The sequence below is a fragment of the Tribolium castaneum genome, chromosome 10 (assembly GCF_031307605.1).
Source record: "Tribolium castaneum strain GA2 chromosome 10, icTriCast1.1, whole genome shotgun sequence".
Taxonomy (NCBI): domain Eukaryota; kingdom Metazoa; phylum Arthropoda; class Insecta; order Coleoptera; family Tenebrionidae; genus Tribolium; species Tribolium castaneum.
Window position 1 is genome coordinate 1144982 of NC_087403.1, and position 15563 is coordinate 1160544.

The 15563-nt window shown below is 39.1% G+C and overlaps 2 protein-coding genes across 3 annotated transcripts; one reads left to right on the forward strand and one right to left on the reverse strand.

Annotated features, from left to right (window-relative positions):
• The first annotated feature begins 1397 nt into the window (after positions 1-1397).
• Positions 1398-13585, forward strand: stol (stolid). 2 transcript variants are annotated; one of them, XM_015979093.2, is made up of 24 exons: positions 1398-1811; positions 5259-5340; positions 6919-7029; positions 7086-7308; positions 7361-7492; positions 7570-7862; positions 7913-8023; positions 8073-8265; positions 8356-8492; positions 8539-8619; positions 8666-8746; positions 8792-8866; positions 8913-9032; positions 9081-9152; positions 9202-9343; positions 9393-9438; positions 9487-9674; positions 9721-9808; positions 9920-9952; positions 10327-10431; positions 10496-10748; positions 10795-11158; positions 11204-11489; positions 11993-13585. In XM_015979093.2, exons 1-24 carry the CDS (start codon positions 1690-1692, stop codon positions 12342-12344), a joined length of 3690 nt encoding a protein of 1229 aa, XP_015834579.1. In that variant the 5' UTR covers positions 1398-1689; the 3' UTR covers positions 12345-13585. The 2 variants fall into 2 exon arrangements, with proteins under 2 accessions (XP_015834579.1, XP_015834582.1); XM_015979096.2 differs by lacking the exon at positions 9920-9952 and having other exon boundaries at positions 1400-1811.
• Positions 11644-15545, reverse strand: LOC103314901 (uncharacterized). The gene is made up of 6 exons (XM_008202143.3): positions 14270-15545; positions 14154-14222; positions 14059-14103; positions 13949-14013; positions 13777-13828; positions 11644-13730 (listed from the first exon to the last, which is right to left on the reverse strand). The coding sequence occupies exons 1-6, from the start codon at positions 14611-14613 to the stop codon at positions 13670-13672; spliced, it is 636 nt and encodes a 211-aa protein (XP_008200365.1). The 5' UTR covers positions 14614-15545; the 3' UTR covers positions 11644-13669.
• Positions 15546-15563: the final 18 nt, after the last annotated feature.

Genomic DNA, 15563 nt, shown 5'->3' on the forward strand with positions numbered 1-15563 from the left:
TCAATCTGGGTCAGTACCTAGGCCTCAAAAATTGATAATCGAAATAGAATATCTTTCTACACCCCGCTATTTTTTCATTTTTATAATTTCAATTTTCTCTTTTGCTGAGTATTGTTCAGCAGTAATTGGCTTATATGTACCCACTATAATTAAAAAGTTACTTTTTACCGAAGTCGTGACGCACATATGGACTAAATTTTCGTCGACTAATAGGAGAAAACACACGCAACTCCGAAACTTTGATGCATGTTAAAACAAAAATTTATGTTGGTGTAATGTATAAAATGTATCGCTAACTAAATTATAATATGGCGTGCTATTAATTTGAAGTAGTAATGAATTGTATTTCTATTTGTCTTGTCATTTGCGGACTATACAGGCTGTCCCAAAGCTCAATAGTCACGATCAAAACAAAATTTTACAGGTGAGTAATGTGCACTCAGAATAAACAATGAGTTTGCAGGAAGTGTGTAAGCATTCCTTGGATGTTTTTCCACTTTTTCACCACGATAACGAAATTTCGAAACGTTTTCGGTGCAAAAACGCAGCGCTTTTGACTCCCCGTTGGAGGGTGGAAATTTCGTATTGTGCTATCTAATTTCGTCGCAGGTGGAAACGCCGGCATCCTGAAGGACTCATTACAATATCAGGATATATTCCAGGGGTGCGAAGTGGGTAAAATCGAAGTTTCCGCGTCCGGATGATCGAAAATCTCGGTTTTGATTAGATAATTTAGCAGTTGTGGCGTAAATAAGATAAGCAAAGGGGTGCCGAGGCAACTTCACCATCGGCCATCATCAACCGATTATCTCCGAGTTAAACCGACGTCTTGGTAATAAGTGCACGTTTTAATTTATTGCGCCACTGAAACCGGCCTAAAAATTACATAATGCGACAATTACTCGGGATCCTCCAATTTTAGCTGAACACTCAAATATTTGCCGGATTTTTCGACGCATATTTCACCAGACGAAAAGGGGGTTAATACTCGAATATCCAACAGATAAATCACATCAGCGAATTTTTCAATGTGGAAATCACATTTTTAGACACAGCTGTCCATCCGATTATATAGCAGTAATTGGATTAAGCAAGATTCGGCGGAGCACGCTTATCGCATGGAAAACACAATTCATTAATTTATTTACCTGTCCGAAACCTAATTTTCCCCTCGCCATTTTTAAACAGTCGCCATTAAACACGGCCAACGGCCGCCACTCTCGCAATAACTTGCGGCAATAAGTTGTGCAAGTTCGCTCTCACACCAAAGGTTTAATTTAAAAATGATTTCCGAATAAATGATTTGTGGGGGAAAATGCGAAATTCGGTGGTGTGTGGCGTAAATACGCGTCCTGGAAAAGTGTCGGGGTATCGTCGTCTCGCTCCGGTGCGATTGGAGTTTTCCGTAATGTAGTGAGGGCGGCGTCGGCGCAAGAATGCAACCCCCAAATAGATTAGGCCGACTCGGGGTGTGTACTACAGCCTAAACGCCACCGGTACAATTCACCCTTGCTCACGGTTGAAATGAAATTAATATGTGAAAACTAAGCGAAATTAGTGCGTGTTCGAGTGGAAAAGGCGCAGGAAGGCGATGAAAAAGCCCACCCCCGGCGAGACGGATCAAGATGCCCCTTGAAGACCGCTTAACCCTCGCAGATTGACCGGAAGTTGTGTAAAATCGCTGTGAACATGGTGTGTGCGAGTCTTGTGCGACGCAGGACCTTCAAAAAACTATTCTACGTTGTGGTGGTTTTCCTGGTGCGAATATGCCCCGCTTTCATGGATCAGGGTGAAGACATCCCCCATAACGAGTAAGAGCCGGATCTTATAACCCTCTGACGTAATAACCTGCTCAAAATACGCAATTAAAGCCACGGAGCTCGAATTTTTCCCCTGCTTTGCCGAGCTTTGTGGCCCTCCGCTCGATCAACCCCCCGACGAAAACGGCGCTCTGCTTTTTCCACGGTGCTTATTTCACTAACAAAACAACTTCATTAAACTAGTGAAATCGGAATCACGTGTAAAACTTCCGGGTGGCACAGTCATCTCCTAAACGTGACAAGCTTAGTAACTATATTTTACCCCCATAACCTAATAAAACTGATATTTGACAAGTAAATACCACGATTCGCCTGGTTCACGACACCGAAAAACCAACAACTATTTGCATTTTTTGACAATTCTATCGCACTCGCAACACTTTATTTGCTTGTTGTTAAGTCTTAGAACCCTTTTATGTTCGGTTCCACTCTTTTTATTTGCATATTTTAGAAGATACTTATTGATTTTGTGTTCTCTGACACTTAATGGGGTTCTAAAAACAAAATCACCGGGAAAAACTGTTACACTTTTCTAACGATCGCCCCAAAGCCCTCGCAAAATTTCATTAAAAATAAATCTTTGTCTGCACGGACCGAATTAAGCCTTTGTATGAAGTTGGAAGAACTTTGCCATTGAACACATTTGTCATAAAACAATGCAGATTTGTATTTTATAGCAGATAATCGGTAATTTCTGGCGTCACGTTTGCATACTGAATAGGTGACGTGGAGCCGAATTCGCCCCCGAGTTAAGTATTTACATTAATTTTGGACACGCACCAAATGCATTTAAGAGTCGAAACTTCATTCACTCGCTGTCACAAGAAACGAAAATAGCAAATATTGCGCCTTTTCCTTTTTTACTGCCGACACTCAATTGTTCTTAGCTATGTTTAATGGCGGCTATTTGCCTCTAATCACCTTGTACATCTCTGCCATTAAACTTTTAATGTAGCCGCCATTACTATTAATAATAGTTAGAAAAGTGTGCTTTTGTTAATTAGCACCATTTTCCGAAATGTTCCATTTCATATTAAATTTCTTATCCATCTGGCATTCGCCGTCTCACATTTATTACATTCTTCCAAAGCCACGCACTAACCCCAGCCAGGTGAAAAGTCACCAAAACGTCACAAAAATTTGTGCGCCCGAAAATTAAATTAAAAAACATTTCAAACTGACGTCGATAATATTTCTACACGAGTTCCGTAAATGTGAAAAATTTAATTTTGTTTTTTTATTGTCGTACTGTCGGCAAAGATATTGGGGTTGAGCAACGATTTACATACAAATTTATTCCATTTTTATACTCACATAATGCGTACAATTTGTCAAGTTTTTACTTGTAATGCAAATCCGCCCAAACTAACACACGGGGAACCCCACTACTCCGCCTAATTTTATCATAATAATTACACAACAGCCACACAATACTAAGTGAAAATTAAATTATTTGTTTTATTCTCCAAATTTAACCGCAGCTCGTGCGCCATTCTCCCTTATCTCCCTATTATTTTGTGTCTCTTTCACTTCGGTATATCAGCAAGAACTTAAGTTGGAACGCATTTATTAACCAATACAGCCGTCGCAGTTCGAAAAGAAATGGAAAATTTATTGGAATACTGTTTGGCCCAATTTAATTCCATTTTCTCAGTCTTACGCGGCATGGCATAATTAATGCGATTATGATATTCATACATAAGTAGCTACACAGTGTTTACACAAATCGGGATTTGATTATGTTAAAGCCCGGAGTCACATGTTGCTGGAAAAAGGCTTGAATCAGTCTGGTGACAGCTTAAAAGGCGTTTTTAAATAAAATAGCGCCTTCGAGACGATAAGCCGTTTTATCAGTGAAACCTATTTTTGGCAACCGTTTTCATCAATTTTCCATTTGAGTCGTGTATCGATTTCGTGGCTGGCTGATACTTGACGTGTCTTAAAACCCGAAATTAATTAAACAGTGTAACCGCTTACCTTTTTCCGGTTTAGCCGAAAATCTCGACTTTTCTCGCAAAGAGAGATTTAATAAAATGCGCGCGGAGAGTTGAACATTCTTCAACACTTTGAAATAAGAAACATTTTATTACAAAAGATTCATAACTCGCGGAATTTGGCTCGATTTAAAATTGCGTTCGGGCGCTTGGTCACCACTTTTCGGTGCCGTACTATCCACAAAGTTAATCAAGTCGCCTTAATTTATTTGCTAAATGTGCTAAATCTAATGAAATTAAGCTTGAACTAAGAAGCATCCCAGTCTCAATCCTTTTACTGTCCAAAATCTTTCACTTTCCTCTCTATTCACTTTCACCCCATTTACTGTTTTCTTATAAATCCCCTTTATTCTCTCTAGCGAGTGCGTTTCATTCAATTTTGTTTTTGCAAATGAAAAAATCGATACATTGTTGCAGTATCGAGCAACTATGTGAGACTAATAATGCAAGTTGCAGTGGTTTGTGGCTCACTAAGTCACCTTAGGATCGCGAATATTTGCTGTGGCTTAATAACGAGTTTCAGTCTGACATGGAACATCCTTGTTTTTCGCCAATTACAATTTAATTTTGCTCAAAATCGGCCAAAAGAGAGCGATGTCACGCCAGAATTTTGAAAATTCTGCGAGGAAATAATTAAAGTATAGCACGCGCCAGTTATTGATTTAATCAGGTTTACAATGGCAAAATATTTTTAAGATTCGGAGGAAACACTTTTATCATTTCTAGATTCCTCTCAATGCCACTTTTGTCGAAATTGAAGCAATTGTGGCCCACAAGTGGTTCAGGATGTAACATCTGTCACTTGGCCGCGCTAGTTTGGAATTTTTCGATAGTTGCGTAAAATCCACTTTAATTAATTCCGAGGTAGCATGGGCAAGCTTATTAATTTTTATGTGTAAGCAAGTTACAATTTTTTTCCTATTTTGCGCGGCATTCGCTGTAACCATAAATTTGCAGAGACTATGGGAAATTTATTCATTAGCGAGCAAACAGGCTCTTTATACTTTGTTGATTTAAGGTTAAGAGAAATCTCGCGTGAAAAAACCACTGACACAATTAGATCCCCGTTCGTCTTGTCGCTCCGGCCCTTAATGAAATTTTATGCCTTTTCAAAAAATATTGTCATGTGGAGGGTCTAAGGAGTGATTCCCGTAGGACAGCAAGGGTCAGAGCATAAGACAGGAAAGGGTATGTTATGCCAGAGGTAGAGGGTGTATTGATCTACCCCTACTATCGTTCTTGCCAGGCTAGAGGGGACTATTCTTGCCTTTTAGATTGAGAAATGCCGTAATCTACAATTTTCATAATGCTTATACCTTCATAATTTTACAGCCGAAATCGATATCGCACTCCTAATGTGTTTCAATTTCAACAAATACCAATCGCTGCGCCGCATTTAATTCCGTTTTATCCAAATACAATCCTGGTTTTTGCTTTTTTATAGAGTACGGAACTGGGCGCTCAAATTCGGAGTTGATTTATGGGAGTATGGAAAAATGTCCACAAGACTGAAGGAGCTACAGAGGGTAAGAATTTTTATAACTCGTCATCCCACCCCAAATTAATTTGTTTCACCGACATCCCCAATAACACCGCTTTTGTTTAATGAGCAAAAACACCCTTTGATGATATTATTTTTGGCGCTTAAACAGTCCCAACTGTTTAATTTTTCCCAAACAAATTTTACACTAATTAGCAATTAGGCAGCTTTAGATATTAATCAAAGATTCCACGATAAACCCCGATTTGATATTCAAAAATTATGTAACAAAATCGCTAAAAATCTATACATAATTACAGTTTTTTTATTTTTGAATGTGCATAAATACCGTGTTTGTGCGTCTCAATTAATTTTTGCTTTCAAACAAATTTGTAGTAATTGGAGCCTTGCCCAAAACAAAAAAAACAAACTGAGAGCGCCTATAACCATTGTAAAAAATCACATGCAGAGAAAAATACAGAAAATTTAGTAGCAAACGCTGATTTTTACTCGACTATTAGTTTCTGAGATATAGCAAAAAAATTTCAGCAGACTTACATGCTTGCTGGTTATTTATTTTAGTTTAAAAAAATATATATAAAGATCGATATCCTGAAAACCCCTTGTCTAATTCGTTCGAATTATAGGGGTTTGACAGTAAAAGTAACATTTGAGGAACAGTTTTACAAAAACGGAATTTATAAAATTTTTGACTTTTTCACATCTTTGTTTTTCAAAGCAAGCTTTATTTTGGACAAGATACATTTTGATAGTCTGTTCCTCATTACGTCATCGGGGTCCTAAACTGTTTTGGATTGTCGGTTTTTAACCTTTATGGCAATAGCGCATTGCTTTTTTGAGGTAGAATAAGTCTCAAATTTATACTTTTTGTATAAAAACTTACTGAAAACGGGCAGTAGATAAAGTAGCGGCGATGCGATCTTACCTGACGTGCATTCGATTATGCGAGATGTCCTGTGGTAAAATGTGTGCCTTTGTGAAATTTAATTAAAAGTATAGTGAGGGTAATGAAATTTGGAAATTGTGTATAAAAGAGTGGTCGAGTGTGATTTGAGGGTAGGGCGTGCTATCGGCCGAAGTCTGGTGGAAGTAACGGAGTAAAAGAAAATTCGATTGAAATGACAGTAATTGGTCCTGGAAGGTATACGCATCGAAATTCTCGGTTATGAGCTTACAATGAATATCGTGAAATTAACCCTCCCCGAATTTAATTGAATTTCCAATCTCGACGTCGGCGCTCGCCATTATCCAATGTTTTTGTCATTTTTAGCTTTGTCTCACGGATAAATCTTGGAAAAGAAAAGTTTTTCTGAAATTTCAGGCTTGAATAAATTTGGAAATGGTCGAAACCGCTTTTATATGTATAAATAGGCTAATCTATAAGATCACAAGAGCTCTCCCCGAGGTAAATAAGTCTTTGTGTTAGTGAATAATCCCGAAATATGTCGGTAAACCACGTTTGAAGCTTCCCAAAGTTCGTGCAGGTCTCAGTTGTTTTATTATTCGAAGCTGTGGAGCTTGTGAGGATTTTATATACTGCGCAGAGTTGACCATCAAAATCAATTGCTTTAACTCTGCTTGCTTACAAACTAATTTATTCCAGAAATACCACGACGAAAATATCAAAGTTGCACGAAAAGACGGTTTACTCTTGATAAGAGACATGGCGAAAGAAGTCCAGAATATGATGAGCTTCAAAATTGAAGCCGTTCGGGTAAGGACGCCCCACTAACTCGCTCCTTTAATTCGCTAAACACTACTTTTTCCCAGAGGATAACCGAATCAGCTGAACAAGCTGCACTGACGCCACAAACAGATAACGGACAACCCTTTCGTTATTATAACGCCAAAAGACTGAATTCGTTTGGTCCTGATGGACGACCAGTCGAGGGCACGAGAGAAATGATGCTAACGCCGAATCCTCATTTCGACCATTTACCAGTTAATACTAGTCTTAGTACCGTTCTAATCCCACCAAATGTTGAAGAATACGGTAAGATAACCCCTAATCCCCAAAAATCGTTACAAATATTGTTTTCCACCAGATCCCGAAGTTATAAACGCGATCCAGTGGTCCGAACATTTAGACCCCCTTTTCATACACAACTACGAGGACGATCCTTCCCTCTCCTGGCAATTCTTCGGGAGCGGCACCGGATTTCTAAGGAGATATCCAGGTAGCGGTCCACAAAATTAACTGATCTATCCCAAAATGCATAAAAATTCCCGTCCAAAATAAAAACGCATTCAACAGGTATTGCGTGGCCCCCTGTGGACATGTCGACGGTCTGGCAGCGTCCCAGAAGCTCTCGAAACGTTTACGATTTTCGCTCCTCGGCGTGGTACGTCTCTGCAGCAACATCGCCAAAGGATATCGTAATCCTTATTGACAACTCTGGCTCAATGAGTGGTCATAAATCTAACCTCGCCCGAGCAACAACCGAATCTATTTTAAATACGTTAGGAGACAACGATTTCGTAAACGTTTTCAAGTTTTCGGATATAACCGAGGAAACCGTTCCCTGTTTCAAAGACATGCTTGTGCAAGTAAGACGGCGACATGAGTCGATTTGCGGAATTTAATAAATTGGTTTAAGGCCAACAACGAGAATGTTCGCTGGTTGAAAGAGTCTCTCTCGACGTTTAAATCGGAGAATATTGCCAATTTTACGGCGGCACTTGTTACAGGATTCGAAATCTTACATAAAGTGAGCGAGGACTTGAGGTCAATGAGCTTGAATCAATTTTTTATTTCAGTATAACAGGACGGGACAGGGCTGTCAGTGCAACCAAGCGATCATGCTCATCACTGACGGACCACCCTCCAGTTACCAGGAGATTTTCAAAATGTACAACTTCCCGCATTACCCAGTCAGAATTTTCACCTACCTCGTGGGGAAAGACTCCAGCAGCGCGCACGAAATGCGCTGGATGGCCTGCGCAAACAAAGGTAACTGCGCTAATAATTAATAACAATAAACCTCGCAATTATTAATTTGAAGTCAGTAAGCGCAATTACAGTACGTTTAACCACTTGTAGGCTACTACACGAGGATAGAAAATTTTGACGAAATCAATCAAAAAGTCCTCCACTATATCGAAGTCTTAGCCAGACCCATGGTCATGTACCAGACGGATCACCCCATCCAGTGGACCCCTGCATACGTGGGTGGTCGGGTAAGTCGCAACTGCCACAAATCACAATTTACAAAAAATTTCGCAGGCCGATAGCTTCCTAAATGACAAAGTTGGCCAACTGATAACCACAGTTACCACCCCGGTCTTCGATCGACGCAACCACACGGTACCCAAATCTTTGCCGAAAATCAAAATCTAAGACTTTGTTCCAGGTCCGAGTGGCTAATTTGTTAGGTGTGGTTGGAACGGATGTGTCGATCGACCAAATCAAAAAATTGGTGCCGCCGTATAAGGTACGTTTTTCGCAAACACACCGCTTGGCTAATTCGTGTTTTCAGCTCGGTGTTAATGGCTATTCCTTCATTATCAATAATAACGGCCACGTGTTGTACCATCCCGACTTGAGGCCTTTGGTAACTTGCAATTGAGCTCAAACACTTAACCGAACTTAATTTGCAGCAAAATAACGAACTGTACGACGAAACACTCGAACCGCAGTACATTTCAGTCGATCTGACTGAAGTCGAGTTGGTCGAAAACGAAAACGGGCCTCGAGAGAACCATTCTGTTCTCCTCGATGTAAGTTGGTCGTAACTTTGGTCAAAATTTTATCAATCGATTCTTTAGCTAAGGTACGACATGATCCAGCAAAAAGAAGGGGAGACAGAATTAGGGGTCAAGATCCACTACGACAACGTGGTAAGTCCTAAAATTGAGTGTTGGTGTTTGGTTAATTTTGGACTTCCAGCGTCGCGTGACAACACGACGGCACAAATATTTCTATACCCCCATTGAGGGCACGCCTTTCTCGCTGGGACTAGCGATCCCGGAACGCTACGGCATGTATGAGCTACTAGCCGAGCAAGAAATCAAACACAGCCAACGGAACGGTAAGTTCCTTAAACCCCCAGCTTGGAAATGCTAAATTTTGCCTTGCAGTGACCGATTATTTCAAAGGCAACAACTGGAAAGTCCACCCTGATTGGTAATAATTGTTGTAGTCATTCTGGTGTAACAAAAGGTGTGTTCAAAGGGTCTACTGTGAGTACACAAGTGGCACCTCCGGGGAGCAGTGGTTCCGAACGGCGGAGGAGCGGGTCTTGCATTTTTTATCCCGGAGTAGACGTCCGGGGTGGAAATGGATGTCTCTGCGGCCGCGGTCGCCTTCGCAAAGGGAGCACCACCACCAAACGACCAAAAAGGACAAAGATGCCTACTTCTGTAAGTGGTTTTAAGCGGGTTTAATAACTGACCCGCGTTGTTTCAGGCGACAAAAACTTGCTCCAGTCGCTAGTTCTGGACGCGATGGTGACTGAATCGTTAGAACGACACCACACGCGAACCGAAGACGACCAGTAAGTTTCCCGAAAACTTTGTGCATGTTTCCCACCACTGAACTAATGTGATATAATAAATGCACTAACTAGTCTTAACGAGTTAATTTACTAATTTTCTCTGCACATTAGCCCTATTGGCACACTTTTGGTACAGTTGCAAAGGTAAAGTCATCAAGAAGATCCTAGTGTTCTTTGATCTAAACCATCTGAAGCATTCATTACCCAGCCCAGGTGGCACGTCCTCAATCATCCGCCTGAGATAATGAATGCTTCAAATTATTACGATAGTACTAGTTACAGTCTCACACATTTGCATTCCAATTCGTACCCCAATTTTTTCCACTTATTAACTCTTTCAAAGCTGGCAGGAGGGTAAGTTGTAGTCTCAACCAAGTGGAAAAAATTACGAATTTTAGGTACTACACTGGGACACTGCACGAGTTTAGTCTCCTAATTACTTCTAGGTACTTTTCAGGGTTAATTAGGCTTCCCTAAAACCCAGCTCGCGAGCGCGCCTAATATTGTTGTATTTTCAGCGAGGGGCACCAAATCTTTGGAAAAACACTGACTTTCGTTGCCACACGAAGCGGGTTGCTTAGGTGGACCGACCATGTCACACCTGGCGAAAAGGCACAACAACCGTAAGTGTCAGGCCTTAACTGTTGAGTTGTGCGTGTAATGTGCCGGGTGTTGACCGCTTTTTAGCCATTTTAGCGAGACAAACGTGAAAGCCATGGACGAGACGTGGTACAAGCGTGCCGTCGACCAGCACTCCATCGAGCCCGAAAGTTTCGTTTTTTCCGTACCCTTCGACAGCAATTTACAGGAGAATCCCCTAATCACAGCGACTCATGCCGTTTTTGTCGAACATAATGGCCACAGGGCACCGGCTGCCGTTGTCGGAATACAGTACCAACACACAACTTTGGCTTCTCATTTCCTAAACATCACCTCCAAGGTACGAAAGTTTGAGACTTTAGGCCGACTTTGACGCGAAATTCCAGTGCACCGGCACCACAACATGCCACAAAACGTGCGCAAGTGAAAAGTTGGATTGCTACGTGCTTGACAATAATGGTTTCGTGATAATTTCGGAACGGTCCGAGCACACGGGCCAGTTCTTTGGCCAGATCGACGGCACTATAATGGATTCGCTGGTCCAGGACCGCATATACAAGAAAATAACCGTGTATGACTACCAAGGAGCTTGCTCCAATAGCAAAAGTCACTACAGTGGCGACGCGTATCAAGTCCAGCCTTTTGACCCGATCAAGTCATTTTTCAAGTACTTGGTCAAGTTTTCGTGGTTACTGCTTGCCAAAATCGAGGCGGCTTACGGAACTGCGATCGCTTACGCCCAAGACGATGGTGGGTATGCAAACGACGAGTCGAGTTGCTCACTCTCCTTTCTAGAAATCTACCCTGAGTACGACCCCAATTTTGATCAATTCCCGACTGGCGAAGACGTGATCGGGGAGCAGGACCCCATACTTCCACCCCCTTATACGAATACTCCTTCCTTTATCCCTCCTTATGAATCCGACCCCATGGAAGGGGTCGATATGAGCCAATTTGGGGTCAGGCCTTGCGACCGCAAGGTCGACCTCTATGTCCTCCAACCAGACAAGTTGAATGTGAGCGGACAAAGCGACCCCTTAAAGGGCAAACTCACGAACTGTCACGTAACAGCTTGCGAAAGGTAAGACCCAGGCCTCGAATTTTTTCCTTCCTAACGTTATGAATTTTAAAATTTAAAAGACGCTATGATCCTACCGACTGCACCAATTATTTTAAAAACCTCAAAGACCGGGTTTTGAAAATAGCTCATAATAAAAAGGGTAGTAATAAAGTGATCAGTAATAAATTCGATTTTATTCAGTAAAAAACAATAAATTATCAGTATTTAATTAATTAAGTAAAAAACTAGAAATGATCGGTATAATATAATATTTTGCAAAATTAAATGACAAGTAAACCACGCACTCTGCTGTTATGACGTCGTTTGTTTTTTTATCTTTTTATCATCATAATTACATACATGTAAAAGGGTCTCAACTAGCATTGCGTGATATTCTAAAAATGTTTTAAACACTTGCAGGGTTATTCACACTAAATACTTTTAACTAATTGAAATATTTTTTAAATTCGTTTGGAAAGTGTCAAGACGAGCCGGGATATGGCTGAGTGTGTATTTTGTTTTAGGCCATTTAGTGTTCAGAAAATTCCGCATAGTAATTTGATTTTGTTGGTTGTGGACACCATGTGTCCTTGTGGGAGTAAGCAGTTTAGTATTACCCCACATGAACTGATATACGATACAGGGAACGGAGGCTGTTTGCATAAACCTAAGGATAGTTTATATAGAAGACGTCCACCGAAGTGTATTAATTACCACCCTGAGGTAAGTCGTAGTTTTTGTTTGGTGGGAGTAACGATTGTTTTGCTGCAGGAGAGTGAGATAAATATTTGTGGTAAGGCATCGATTCCAGTTGCAAACGTCGCGACTTTGCTTATTATCAGCGCAATGCGCTACATTTTGGCCGTTTTGTCGTGATTGTAAGTTATACCTAAGCTAAATACCTTTAAAACGTAAAGAGGCAACTATTGTTGCATTTAATAGACTACAATGAAATTTCTTATATAACACGTTCATACATTTCATTTACTCATATCACAAATCGAAGGATTGTATTATTTGGATAGAATAGAGCAGTTTTTTAAAAAGTATATATATTGACAAAAGTCGTAAAAACTAGTTGAATTTTTTATATAATTTATAAAATGTGAAAGTAATTTTGGGTGTATTTGTACATATCAAATGTTGTACTATTAACCTGTGATTTTCACAAGGAAAATCGCGATTCCGTATTATTTAGATTAATGTATTTGATTACGACAATAACTTTCCGTTGGTTGATTTGTTTGAGGGAAATGTACTGATCGCGCAATCGGTGTGGTGGTGGGCGAAGTTTTTGTTATTTTGGCGCGCACCACGGGATTGAGCGACCTGTAACTATGACAATACTTATAGTAAAACTGTGAATATTGGCATACAGGTTACGTAGAGTAGTCGACATAATCTGCTGTTGTAAATAATAAAACAAATCTGTGTGTCGTACGATTAGTTCAAGTCTAAATTTAATAAATACACTATGGTAGTTATGTTTGATCGCGTTCATATTTTCTAATTACAATTGTAAGTGCCAGTTTTTCTACTGACTTCATCCTTTGTTACTTAACATTAAGACGACAAATCTAACGAGTTCTGCTTTCGTTTGGTATGATATGTGTCAAAGTATTTGTACATTGTAAGATTAGAATTTGTACATTACTAGATACAATTAATGGATGAAATTTATTTCAGGTACTGTAACATAAATATTTTAAATAATTGACATTAATTAGTCTACTAATGTACATGTAGGTAGGGTGAATTTTGTAATTAAAAGTTAATTATTTTGTAATGTGGGGTGAATGAAATTGTCATTAGTATAGTGTGTTTGATACAGCCATTTTGGTTAGATCGAATTATGCTAACTTATTTCGTAACTTAACTACACTATACTAAAACTGAGTCTTCCAATTAAAACAAATAATTAATTGTAAGTTATTATGAAAATATAGAAAATGTAGTACTACTAATGTATTCAATTTTAAGCAACATGTGTAGAACAGTTATCAAGCATTGTTTATTTGTCAAACGTTGATTGTCTGTTGTATGTACAATTCATACTAGACTTCACCATATCTTAAATGAATTGCATAGTTTTAATTAAAACTAATATATTTATCAAACTGATTTTGCATCCAAACCCATCTCAACCTTTCCTTCCCAGACTGCCATGTAACGGTGAATGTTTGAACTTGCTTTTACTATTTTTATCTTTTAATTTCCTTAGAGGGACTTTTGAAAACAGGCAGAAAGATTATTTTGTTATACCTAGGAAGTTTATTGAAAAAATATAAAAAATAACAAGAATACTAACGTTAAAGTTGAAAAGTTCCTCTTAAGCAGCCAACTTCTGACTTTAATATATACTATAAATAAATCACAACAAAACAATCATTACCAGTATTAATAAACGTACAAATCTTAACAAAATATATACAAATTAGTGATGTCACTTAGGTAATACATCAGTCATAGGGATTACTTACCAACGTTGGGACTTTTTTTGCAACTCAAATCATTAAAGAAAGTGATGCTAATGGACGCGTCAATACTACAAAACAAAAATTATTGAGGGACAACTTCTTTCAGTTTATACCTCTCAGGTGATTCTTTATACGCCCTGTTTTTGGTATCACTAGTCCTACGTAAACAAAAATATTAAAAACGAAAATTTCCACAATATTGAGTTACCTAGAGGGTAAATTTGATCCAATTACGGCTTTGAGTGAACAAATATTTTTTACAACACGTTCATTTTGTCTAAAATGAAACACTTAGTTTCAACAAGGGCACATGGTGAGTCTCACCCTCCAGAATCAGTCGAACATCGTCTCCTCATATCAAAACAACCATCTGACGACCTAATCCGCCACAGTTTTATATAACCCGCCTTAGGGGTTTTCCATTTGCGTTTGTCCAACAGTTTTGATGGCACTTTATCAAACTTTATTAATTCTCTTCTCAGTTTGAACGGCAAATTTTCACTTTCATCCAAATGTATTGAAGACGGGGAGGCGGACTGCGTACAAATTCCACTTTCAGACGTGAAAGAATCATCTAAATCGTCAATTTCTTCGTCACTGTACTCATAGTCCAGTTCCTCAAAGCAGGAGTCCAAGAGATCGGAGTGACTTGCAAACACATTCTCCATTTATTGGTTTTATATCGGAAACTTACATATCACATTGGTGATAAATAAAAGCAGTTTTTGCTCTTTTTTATACATTTGCAACATTAAAAACATCCCTAACCTAACTGCAAACTGCTACAGTGGCCAATTTATTAAACAAACACGCATGCGTGCCAAAATAGCGCCAACCTAAAAAATAGAAAAAAATTTAATTTATGATAATTAGATAAAAACACATTTAAATTTCAAAAAACAACTACATATTAATTTATGGTGATCGGTTCAACCGCTTTAATACGGTTTATAATCGACAGAATTATCTCTAAATTCAATTGGGCCCTGATCTAAATTTTTGTATTCAAGCCGGTAATGCTAATGTGTGACTGAAATCTATATAAAATCGTTACGTAATGCTGGTTAAATATATAAATTGTGGTCGGTCTCTTTAATCTTATTATTTGATAATAAATATAAAGCCGTACATTGGTGGGAAGTGAGATTTTGACTAATTTTTAGATGCGTCATCTCAAACCTTGACGCGCGCCACTGATTATTCGAGAATTTTCCACACTGGAAGAACCAAGCTGTTGGTGCTTTAAAGTTGTAATAACTACTGTTTACTTATTGAAAACGATGTTTGTATCGTTTTCGAACCATTTACAACTAATCGATTGGAATAAAATAAATAAATAATTCTAGTGGAGTTTTAATTTTCCTCTAAAATGTGGTGTGCTACTGGCGAATAGGTGTCGCCACAAGACAAGCTTGCTCGACTAATTCAAAATGATACAAAACACTCTAAAAGTGAGCTTGTGGGGATGCAAGGTGAGTAATTACGTTAAGGGAAGGTTTTGGAGTAACGTGGTGGTGAAAAACAGGGCAAAAAGGGTTAAATTCGTGGTGAATTTTCATATTAAACTTCCCTCAATTGCTAGTGCGCAAACGCAGTAGCGATGTTTGTGGTGAAAACA